Source organism: Chlamydotis macqueenii, chromosome 2 (genome assembly GCF_036417535.1).
Source record: "Chlamydotis macqueenii isolate bChlMac1 chromosome 2, bChlMac1.mat, whole genome shotgun sequence".
NCBI classification, from domain to species: Eukaryota; Metazoa; Chordata; class Aves; order Otidiformes; family Otididae; genus Chlamydotis; species Chlamydotis macqueenii.
In genome coordinates, this window is record NC_141557.1 from 14,255,233 (window position 1) to 14,267,763 (window position 12,531).

The window sequence follows — 12,531 nt, forward strand, 5'->3', positions numbered from 1 at the left end:
GGTAACCTTTAATTAGTGGGGAAATTCAGCTCCAGTAAATACAAGATTTCAAACCAGGAATGCCTAGCACCTTGTGGGCTTATTTCTGTTATGACTAAATTTGGGGCTGAAGCAGATGTCACTTAGCCTGGTTTTGTTTCCCAGCCTGACAGAAAGGGGATGATCATTCTGTCCTGCCACCCAGTTTTATTATCTCTTTATAAATGAGCTCTTCAGCTCCTGTAAACAGATGTCCAACTTAAGAGCATTGCCTGCTGAGCATGTGAAGTAAAGAAATCTGAACAAAACCTAAAACCGTAAGATGGAGAGTGATGGATGTGAGAAAGGCCCGTGAGACTGCAAGGAGCCGAAGGTGACGGTGCTGCTCTAAACTCAGATACAAGCCACCCGTCTGGTACCTATTTGAGCTTTTTCCTGCAGATCACAGGAGGAATTCTGGCAAAGATCTGAAATGAATTTGCAGGTTGGATGAGGTGACAGATGCTTTGCTGGGAGCCTTGCGAGTCCCCTGTCCCTGCTGTTAAATATGGAGGCGGGCAGTGCTGTGGGTAATGGCTGGCAGAGGGGAGGAGTAGCTGGCTGGCAGCGTGCAAAAGCACAGCCGCTTGCCATGGGTTTGGGGCATTGCCTTCGTGCTTCTGACCTTAAATCACCACTTTTCTCCATATTTGTCAATTTAATGAAGAAAGAGGGGAAAAAAGTTTAGTTAGTCTGAGAAGACAGAACAGTTACCTCATCCGCCAGCCTCCTTTCTTCATATCAGGACTGCAGATACAAGTTTGTAAACACAGAAACAACTAGTTGCACCATTTCAGAGGTATGGCCACCTGAAAGCATCTACTTGACACTTAAAAGGATACTACTGGTGGTTTATAACATTCTTCATTTCAAAATCTAAACATAAGATCCTTGTGAAGTTTCCTGTACCCCATTGTTTCCTGTTTCCCCTAGCTCCCTGAATATATTTAATATTAAGATTCCATTTGTTAAATCCTATCTTCAGAGCATACTTTTGAAATGAATTAATTATCAGCTTTTTTTTTTTTTTTCTCCTCCTGCAATTTAATTTCTTGGCTCTCCCAAGGAATCAAATGAAGAGATGACAACATTTAAAATAAACAAACAACTTTACAAATGCTATTTTATCTAAATCCAAATGGACATAAAGCATTGTATAAATTTGGGTACAAAAGCAAATACTTGGTGAAAACAACAGGATTGTGCATAACTATGTTGTTGGATTTAAACAGATAGCCATATAGATTCATACATAGCTGGATATACATAGGAACTCTTCAGAGGCCTTTAAAGTAGCACAACAAAAGAGGATATTTCACTTCAGTAAAAAATAGTAGAGGGAGAAACAAGTTTCTAAGTATAATATGTAGAGGTATCAGAACTGTAGCTTTATGACATTTTAAGTTAACCAATTCATTTATTTTTCTTCAAAATAAAACTCTGGAAAGCCATGCCTTTTTAGTTAAGAAGTTTATAGAAATAAACATCCGACTTCTGAATTACAATTACAGAATATCCACTGCTGTATGTTATTTGTGTTGTTTTGCATTACTTCTTGTGAGTTTTTATTGTGATATTAATACCTAAAAAGTGAATGGAAAAAGCAGAGGCTTTGCTGGCTCTCAGTCTGTGGAATAACAGTATACATACACTGCCTGGTAATTTCTGGCTTTGCGTGTATACATGCAGAGATCATGACATTTTTTATTTTTCCATTGTAAACATGAGAGATCAACAGAATATTTTGGATAGACAGTCTCATGTCTTTTAGTTCACTCTGAATTTAGCCCATATTCTTTGACACTGAATACTTACATATAAAGCTGCATGCACAGAAAACTGTCCGTTCATCGTGGCCCCTAGTTATTGCTTTGTTTTAAGGTCAGGCCTTGCCTGTCAATGAAAGGATATAATGGAATATATGAATTGGAAATGGACAGCTCTGGAAATTTCTGAGCATAAGGTGATAGAACTTAAGCAGAACACTGGCTTTTCAATTGCCTTTTTCCTTGTTGGCATCTAATGAACTGTTGTCGATACATAATACATTAATTCCATTCATGGAGCAATAGAGAGGGTCATTTCTGAAGATGAGTCTTTCTGAAAACATCAGAAAGATTACAGAATGGTCATTCTTCTTATCTCTTTTCTTCATAAATAGGGCATGCAAGTTCTTTATTATTTGCATCTTCTGCATCCTAAGACAGTTCTTACTAGTTGCTGGAAATGTCCCATGTTCTGGGTCAGAGCTGTGATAAATCTTTAGTGTGGGAGTCCTCTTCTACTCCTGGGAGAATGGCCTAAGATCAAAGGTTCCTCATACTAAGTGACTGGAACTGGTTCCTTCTTGTATGCGTCAGATGACTGGGCTGTATCTGGGTTACTGTAGCTCTGGGATCGTGTTGTTCTATACACCTCAAAAAAAAAAAAAAAGCAAACTTTGAAATTAAACTGTAGAATGATAAAGTGAACTGAGTCTACTGAGAGGAAAAGGAAGCTCACCCAAGCAGTAGTGTCAGATTCTTAAGACATATGGATATTTATAACAAGTGACTGATACAATTAGTTTCAAGGTAAACTGTTGAAATTTGGTACAATTTGTTGTTAAAAAGCTGCTGATGAATAGAGAGAACAATTCCAAATCTGACCTCTGTGTAAGAAGGTTTTTATTTTTTTTTTTTTTAAAGGGAATTTCTGTTAGTTCAATACATCTATTGTGTTAATTAATGTCCCATGTGTAATGTATTGGTCTTATCCATTATTTATTTGTCTGAAGTCCAGTTAAAAAAGCACACACACAAAAACCCCCAACCAAACAAAAAACTTCAGGAATCTGTTTACTAGACTTTCAGAGAGCATGAAAAATGAGTATATGTGTGTATTGCTGCATTTCTAAACAGATGTTTGCATCAGACAGGGGTATTTACATAAACTATATCAATGTTTTGTTAATTACAGTTTTTAGCATCCTATCTGTGAATGACACCAAACTGTTCAGGGTCTGACAGGGACATAGTGGAGCCTTAAAAGAAAGAAGAGCAGCCTTTATAGTGACTAAACAACAATAAATACACTTGTAGACATGAAATTGCCCAAAGTCTATCAAATGGAATTACAACCTCTGACGATTAAACAAAGTCTCATCTCTCATCAGCATGGACGAATCCTATCTCAATCTGAGTTCATCACAAGGAATCAAACCCAAGCAAGCTAGAAGCCTTTCCCAAAGTGTGCAGCGTACAAGAAAAAAAAAAAAGATATTGAAAAAAAAGTCAGTGCCCAAAATGATCTCTTTTTGCGAAGGTCCTAAATGAGAGGTGGTGAATTTGCTGTAGAAATAATTAAAGCGAAAACTTGGTTTAGCTTTTTGAATCTCCTTCTAGAGAATTACATTGAAGAGGTCTTCAGTCTGTTTTACTCATGTTGCATTGCTATCTAGTATTTAAAAAAAAAACAAAACAAAACCACATCAAAGTTGTGCACACTTTACATTAGCCGTAGGAGGTCAAAACAAAGGGAAAACCCAACTCCTTCACGATTTGGAAAGTGACCTAGTGGCAAAAGAGAGAACAGACAGTGGAACTGTGCCCATACTGTGTGGAGGATGTTCTGGTTGGGTTAGTGATGCTGGGAGTCTGTAGAGGTACAACTGCAAGTTAAAACCACGAGTGCGTTTATGCACTGACAGCCAGTCACTGAAGTACACAGATCATGCTAATGCATTATTTTATCTACAAGCTGCAGAGTCTTTGATGAGGAGATTGTTATATGTTGCAAATCATCTGGAATTAAAAGTATAGCAAAATTGCTTAATTTTTCCTGTCCCCTTTCACCCAACCCTCCAGCAAAGCCCCGCAGGGACAGAACACTGAACTAAATCTTAAGGTATTAGATTATGTGTCCTCATTAAAAATACTGCAAAATGATGTTAAGTGTAGTGATAATGTTGTGACTTGGCAGTTTTAGTGTTATATTGATCCATTTCCATTTCAAACACGATAAAGCTGACATGGTCTGTGGTCCCCAAAGATGTTAGAGAATTTTTTTTTTTTTATAAAAAAATTAAAGCGTTTAATTTTAACTGATGATGCGTGTCAGCCGTGATCCCGGGAGGGCTTACAGCTGTAGCTCCAGAAGAAATGAGAATTCCCTGCATGACCCTGATGGCTTCCATACCATGAAATCTTTTTCTTTATGGTATTGAAGTTAAAAGTCACACACACCTTTTCCAGTCGGATGTTGGGAGCGTGGGTCCGAATGCTAGATCATGCTCAATAGAAGTAAAACCTGTTGGGCTAATATTTGCACATTTAAAAAAAACCAAACCCACCCTATATAGATATTAAATAGCAAACAACATTGCAGCTGATTCAGTAAATTCCAATGTTTAAGTTGCAGCAATGTGTTTTTCACCTCCACTTCTGTAGCTGATCACTACTGCTACCTTTGGATTAGATCTGGCAGTAGTGGTAATGGAGATCCCTGCATAGATGGGGTTTCAGGCAGCCGGCAGCATCTTTGGATTTTGCTGTGTAGCTGTCTGTAAGGACTGCGTGCGGCAGCGTTGAAAGCGCTGATCTCTCTGCTCTTGGTCTAGCTCAGAGCTTGCCACAGGGCTTTCACCTGTGGGGTACAGGGGTAGCTGTTTGCCAAAAAGTAACAACAATGAAAGGAGTGGAGGACTTGTTTATGGCTGGTTGCTTTTCTGATATTTTACCGTTTGGCTAACAGCAATGTGACTCTGTGTGTGATTGCCACACTGGTAAGGCATTTTATTCCACTCTAAAAATAGCGCTATCTTGAGCCTCCGAGCAGCCCTGAGAAACACAAGAAGTTACAGGAACCACATCTCTCTACCATTCCAGCTTTTACTTCTGCTGTCAGAAATTGCTGAGTGACTTTAATGCCTTCTGTATAAAATGAACTGGTAAAGGTCTTAGCAGGAGGAGGGCAATCTTCTAAGGAAGAGCACCACAGCAGAAATATTTCAGTAGATGACATGAATGTACTCTCCTGGTTAGCACTGATATTATTAGGAGTAAACTCCTTGCAGAATTCTTGACATCAGTATAGATGCACCAAACAGAGCCTAATTGAACTCTTTTAGCTCAGATACTTTCACTTATATTGTGTGCTGTGGCATTTAAGACTTTTTACAGCATGAAGTTCCAAGATAAACTCTAAGCAATAAGACTATCCTGCATGATTCAGATCAGAGACTGAGTGTTTGAATGATTGAAGAACAACACATCCCTTGAGGAACTTTTTTTCCTTCTCTCTTGTGAAACACTCCTGTGCATGAGTAATGGATGCTGCATGGAGAGAGCTTTTTGTGTAGCATAGATAAAAAATGTCTTTTTAAAAAGTTTATATTGAAGATTGTAAACATGAATCAATAAAAAATAAATTTCTATAAATTACAGAAATACAGAAAACATCTCGTTACATAGGAAGAAATGTCTATTTATTCAGACTGGGTGATGGTCTGTCAGATAGTGAGTTATTGTTAGATGACAATAACTCATGTAGCAACCGTATGGGGGTTTTTCTGCATAAAATGATGTTTCTTTATTTCTTTGTCAGATTTTGATTTTGTTGTTATACCTTTCCACCACTTTGAACAAGAGAAATTGTTTGGAATTTTAGGAACTGTGCTGCCTCTGCCACCAGAAGAGAAGAAATGAATAACAGAAGCAACAGGAAAAAAATCCATTTGTACACACTGTTCCCTGGCTTTTATGGCTCTGCTAAGGGTCAGATGTACAAAGCAGCGACTGACTCCCACTGTCCCTTTCTAAGGGAGAGACGGAGCCAGTTTCTAGTTTGCTGTGTGATTAACCACACTGGAAAACTGGAATTATTTTTAGTTGCAGAAGGATGCAAAGTTCTTCCTCATTTGTGGCAGGGTAAACTAATTTATGATGTTGATTTTTTCCTCTGGTTACTTGTGCAGACGTATTTTTACAAGGTTATCTCATGTTACTTGTGCAGACGTATTTTTACAGGGTTATCTCATGCTAGTTGAATTCAAACTTCAATGCCTTGAATTGGAAGACTTCTTTTTTACTGCAAAGTCTCTTTCAAGAAAATAAGTTGTCATCAATTAAGAAAGCTTGAAGTTTGGTATGTCTGGGAAAAGACTGCTCTCACACAGGAAGCTTTTGAAAACTGTGCTACGTATGACAGCTATACTGAGACCTGAATTTCCTAGCAAAGCCTGTCATACATTTACAAGAAATAAAGTTGTGAAGGACAGTTGTAAGGGAATTGATACTACAGTCCATGTTTTAGAATATTGGACTAACACTGTGCCAGGCCAAAGAAATATCAATACAGTAAATAGGAAAAGGAATACTTCATATTGATAGAATGAAGTATTGATTTAAGAAAGGGTCAAAAATTTGCTATGTGCTGTAAATAAAAAAATAAGTTTTAGTTGTGAATGTGCACTGATGTTTGGGGTATTTTTTTGGAGATTTTTGAGATTCCTGAAAGCCGTAATATTGCAACACGTGTAGGACTCCTATTTTATTTGCTGATAAATGACTATAAGGAAAATAGAGTCTCTCTCTAAATTATCTGATTTGGCATGAGGATAGACAAACATTGACTGGAAAAAGTACTCTGCTCCAGATGAAGGATACTTACAGTATATTTATAATCCTCTTTTGGAAAGCTAAGCAGAATTTTAGTTCCATGTGTTATTTCAGTTGGAGGGAACTAACCTATATAAGTTATTAATAATTCATTGACGTTGGGCAAAGGGTAACTCCCCCCATTAAAGATCTGCCTCTGTGTTTTTATTGGCTTTTGGTGACTGGACTGGATAAGGACTAACCATCTTTAGAAGCTGAAGAATTTGTACAGCTTGTGGGAAAGATGTGAAGACAAACTAATCAATTAAAAAGAAAAAAAAATCCACCTTTTTGTCAGTCTCAATGGGATAAATGTATCTCTGTCAGCACAATCTCCATCTGCTGCTGTTTTACAAATGTGGCTGTGTTTGTATACCTTCAGGCAAACCAAGCAAAGCAGTATTATGTGGAATAATAAATTCAAGTTTTGAACTCTCCAGCATGCTATTCTGGTCTGAAGGACAGTACCTGGAGCAATGAGACAGCTTTGATTGTAAAATTGGTTATGTACAGAGACTTGGGAAAGATACATAGTGGCCTTAGCTGCCACTGGATGGGCTGTTGGACTGTACGTTTGCTTTTGGTGAGAATGAAACTAAGGAGCGTGATGCCCTGAATGCCTTGCTGAGTATGAACTTGGGAGGTCTCTGCGCTAGAGGTTTGAGGTTGGAAAAGAGAGGTAGTGAGGCACAAGTGGGTGGAGGAGCTACAAACCCATTGGCATTAAGAAAGGGGAGCTCTTGAGATTGAATGGCCTTGTCCTTGAGTCTGGCCGGACCTGCGTTCTCCTTTGTCGGTCTTCCTTTTGTATTGATTTAATAACCAGCTGCATTGTTAATGTGCAAGGACTGGTTGTTTTTTATAAGACACTTTTTTGTTTCTTTTAAACTAGAAAGATGAAAACTACAGAAGCCTACCACGAGATACTAGTAGCTGGTCTAACCAGTTTCAGAGAGACAATGCTCGGTCATCGTTAAGTGCCAGTCATCCCATGGTGGACAAGTGGCTGGAGAGGCAAGAACAGGTAATATATATGTGTGTATATATATATTACTTTATTAATCTAATCTTTATGCTACTCCAAGCTGTTATGAAGAAGTGTATTCATATGTGATATTGGCTCTCTAAGCGTGATACAAGCACCAGCAGTATGCTGACTAAATTTGTATGGGATTCCTTCTGCTTCCAAAAAAAACCTGCATTCAGACTGGACAGCTGCAAATTGTTTCACTTTTGAGTCATAAACACATTTATGTAGTATGTAGAGTGCTGCTGTTCTTCACAACTGATACCAACAGGGTTATTTTAATTAGAGTATAATTTTGATAAACATTTTGCCATTGAAAACTAATTTGTTACTACAGAATAGCCAAATGTGGGTCAGTTTTGGCATTGGACTTATGCTTATTGTTCTTAACATTATAAAATATATTGATTATAAATTTGAAGATAGTACTATCATATTTCTTTAGTGTATATTTATACTGCTTTTGATCTTGGGCTTTCTTGAGACACTAAGTAATTCCAAGTTGCCTTTTTTTTTTTTTTTTTTTTTTTTTTTTCAAATTAAATAAAACAGTAGTCATAGATGTTTAAAGGTCTGAAATTAGAATTACCTAGAGGTCACGTTCTTATATGTATGTGTGTGAAATTTTCAAAGAAACGTCTTCCAATGTATAATGGAAATGCATCTTTACTACAGAGACTGAAATGTAGCAGGAAGCTCATATATAGGATAGCATATGTAAGATTATTACTTCATTTTTCTTCTTTATACAATGTGACAGGAAAACATGGAGTTTTTGCAGTGAACATAAATGCACAAATTTTGTATTTTACAGAAATAGGGCATAAAACCAGAATTTGCTTTATACAGAAGAGCTTCAAAATGAAATATGCAATTTGACACAGCCCAGGCTTCTTATACCCGCACCTTGTGAACTGAGGGGAAGGTTTAGAGTCCAACGCTGGGCTGATGTCCTGGGACCAGTCTCCTTCAGCCACAAATCCCATACTGATATCTGAAGTCCAGCATTGCCAAATTCTAGGATACTGCAAACATTCCTTATTCAACTCCGTTTGTAGTTTAAAAGGAGCTTAAGTAACATCAAAGACCATAAAACCTAAAAAAACCTCCAAATGTGAGCTATTAACTATTTTTGTATCTTGTAATTAGCTGCAGATTAATTTAAAATTTTATGTTTTATGAAAAAACCTCTGTCTTTGGTCCTTGTATATTTTCCTCTGCACATTTAATGATAGTTGTAGTTCTGTTACTATTTTCCTCTCAAAAGATGGAGAGTTAGTGCAGATGACTTTAGCTGCTGTCTCTGTATCTGCCTGTGTTGAAATGAGAAGTTGATGCCCAGATTCGAAGGCATTTCCTGTAACAGATACGCTTGTTTGATATATTCAAGGCAAATTTCCATGCATCATTAGATTTTCACCATGGCAGTTTATGAAACTGTTGACTCAGCAAAAGAGATTGGATTAGGAATCTTAATAGTGATCATCTTACAAAATGTTGGGTACATGAGTATTTTAATATATGTTGTATATTGAGTTTTGTGCTGATTTTTGGACTCTGAACAGCTTAACTAGTTCAATTTATTCACCAGTTAGGTAAATAATTGGGGCACTAGTGGTAGTCTGGAAGCATATTTGTTACCCAGGTTAACTGGTTGAAGTCTGAAATTGCAAATCCATTTTGAGCAAGTTTTACACTTTTGTTTTTGTTTGTTTGTGTTGGTGTTTTTTGAGAGAAAGAGAGAGCTCTTTAATTATGTTAATGAATTTGCATGTACCTGGAAGGCCAGGGTTCTTTTTCAATTTCGTATCAGCGGGATAATTAGACTGAAACCTGTTTAACAGAGTATACAGAGCAGACAAAAGCCCATAGTGAGACTGGGATGCATCACAGCTCTGCAGAGAGAGGGAGGGAAGGGCCCATCAGAGGATGGAGTAGCTGCAGACAGAGATATTCTTCCACTCTTTTTTGGATTTGAAACTCTAATATCTTTTTCAGTATCCTCTGTGGGCTTTTTGTTTTCTACTCCTAAAGCCTGTCACTTCTGTGAAGAAGAAACTCGGCCGACAAGGTTGCTATCTGGCATAATCAATTAATTTAGCAATTTCCAGTCCCGTTCCTGTGTGCTCGGCGGAGCGGTGGAGGGGCTGAAATGATCTGCGCGCCCTGCCAGCACGTGCGTGAAGAGGAGCAGACAGTGGGTCTGGCACCAAGGGTAAGGCAGTGACAGCGCCAAGAAGCCTCGAGGGCAGAACCCGTTACAGATACCAGGGGTAATAATAGTCCTGGTCTAACTTGCCTTTATGGCTCTTTAGAGGAGTAGTAAACACTGGATTAATCTTGCAGACTCCAGAGGCTTGCTGTTGAATGAAGGCTCTTCTGGCTTGTGTTGAGTTACTTCTTTCAAATCTTGCCTCATCTCTTCCTTTTGAATATAAGGCGACAAAAATTTCCAGCTTCTAACATACAGGAATATTCACTAGGGCTGTGCTTTCAGGAGTGAAGGTGTGATGTGCCAAAGAAGTGCAATTATTTTTATGTGGACAATACCTCATTTCCCATAAGCAGAACTCTGGACCACACTGTAATTCTGCAGCATCACAGCCCCTTCTGCAGATGAAATTGCAAGAGATTTTGTTTCTAGGAAATCATTATAAGCTGCTGTAGCAGGGACTAATAAGGGCATAGAATTAGATATGTTCGAGTAGTTGTTAGAGAAATCATTCTATAAACTTTTCCAGGTTTTAGTGCCCTAAAATGGAGGAATGCATGAAGCCTGTTAAAGTTCCTGGAAGTAATTGCTTCTGCTTCTACCTACTGTACTTTACTAGGGCTCTTCTAAATTAGAGTGATACATCAAAGAAATGGAAAAGATTAATTCCACTTCCTGGATCCTATAAGGTATTCTGGTTTTATGTGCTGGTTAGCTATATCTGCCTAAGGATTGTTCCCAGTTAGTTCCAGAGCCCTCTAGTTGTCCACAGGGCAAATGATCCATGTATTTCTCGGAAAGTTTTGGTATTTCTTAAATCCACAAAGTAAGTTAAGCGGAACTATTTGTAACAAAGATTAATTCTGTCCTACAGATTGTCAAGTACTAGGAACAAAATTTGCAATATCTAATTTAATTCTAAAATATGTCAAAAAATGAACGAGTTGGTTTTTGTTCTTCACCTTGCCCTCCATAGCACTTTCCTTTCCCCCACAGCAAGCAAACTTTGAGGAATAGTAGAAAAATCTTATTTCCTCTGAAATTTATTCATATATATGGTAATGTCACTTTTATATGAGAAATCTTTTTTTCCCCTCAGTTCACCTCAAGACTTTTTCAGACCCTGATCAAATCTGGACTCATGCTGTTTCATACCAGGGAGACATGAAAAGAGAGTGCATGCAAGAGTTAAACTTTTCACCAATTCCTTAAGTACACAGAAAGCTTTTCTGAATGATCATTTTAGTTTCATTAGTCAAATATTGGAACTGGCAGCAGTCAAGATACCTTGAACTGAAATAATGTATTACTTGCTTGACTGGAGAGGCCCGTTTCGCAGAAGGATTGAGAGCATCTGGCTGTGCTGTGCGCTGGGAAGGGGTGTGAGAGCAGCAGGAGAGGGGAGTCCTACAGCAGCCCTACTTAATTATGAAGCAGTTGGTCAGATTTGCAAATATAATGAGACTGATTCAATTAGAACTATATATAAATATATATACATATTTGTACTTGGTATATATCTGTATTTGTCAGTGCATGAAAGTGAGGTAGGAGATGGAGGAAAATTTAATGGTTATTACTGAAGAATAGGTCTGATTCCTAAAATCCCAGTAGCTTTCTAGTATCTAGCAAAATACAGAGATAAAAACAACTCAGATGTATTCTGAAATGGGAAGAGAAGTTGGTTACTACTGCTGTCTTCTTGAGCAGAAATGAGCTGTACAGAACACTTCCCCTAAGTTATTCCTGTTCATGACACCTGTCTGTAGTCATCTGGTACAGTTTCTCTGGTTCCATTTTCAGTGAGATCAGACGTGTAAGTAGCATATGTTCTCACATCTCCAGCTGTAGAGTACCTGTCTTCAGTTTGTATTTTCAGCAAAATAAGGCCTGCTTTTAATATGATTGAATATACTGTCTTAAAACATTTGGATGCTATAAATTAGTGCATTTCAGCACTGTCAGTTGGAAAAAAAAAAAAATCAGAGTTTCAGAGGCAGGTTGGTGAATTTAAACTACTAACTTCCTGTGGATTCTCATGCTGCAGCTTACCCATGTTGTCGTATTTTTCATTTAACAACAAAACTTCTGCTTCTATTTTATCCCTTAATATGAGAATAGAAGGCAGAAATGCAACTCATTTATTTTGTTTAATTATGAAAGTTTCATAGTGGTATAGCTAATATATAAATATTTTTATTTTCACTAGTGTTTCTCTTTTGTGTTTCTTCTTGTCTAACAGGTGTATTTTGGCTTTTTTTTCTGGGTTTTATTCTGAGTAACTACAGTGGAAAGGTCTTGCACCTTCCTGGCCTGGAGATGCGGTGGCTTGGGGATATGAGGCTCTTCTTCTCTCAGACTCCTCCCATGTAGAGGTTGAAACTGCAGTAAAAATTATTGTCATTAGTAAGGAGTTGTCCTTTAAGATTTGAAAAAAGGATTAGCTAGGCTTCAGTTGGAGGAATAATTTTTAACTGGTTATCCATTACTCTGTACAATGCCAAGATAGTCTCACTGCTTCCCTCTGTATCTGAGTACAGGCACTTTATAATTTGTCTCTTGTGATAACAACCTTAATGAACACAGAACCATGACAGCGTATAAATTGTAAAAGATAAAGATGGTTTTAAAGCTTGTCG

At 37.7% G+C, this 12,531-nt stretch overlaps 1 protein-coding gene across 12 annotated transcripts in view; it reads left to right on the forward strand.

Annotated features, from left to right (window-relative positions):
- The window catches only part of PARD3 (par-3 family cell polarity regulator), a 450,332-nt gene that overhangs the window by 183,584 nt on the left and 254,217 nt on the right, over window positions 1-12,531 (forward strand). For 8 of the 12 annotated variants that reach the window (XM_086741984.1, XM_086741989.1, XM_086741987.1 and 5 more), the window contains exon 5: window positions 7,546-7,677. The exons of the other annotated variants lie outside the window; for them this stretch is intronic. In XM_086741984.1, the coding sequence (XP_086598110.1) occupies window positions 7,546-7,677 (132 nt within the window). The remainder of the gene's footprint in view (window positions 1-7,545; window positions 7,678-12,531) is intronic. 12 annotated transcript variants of the gene reach the window in all.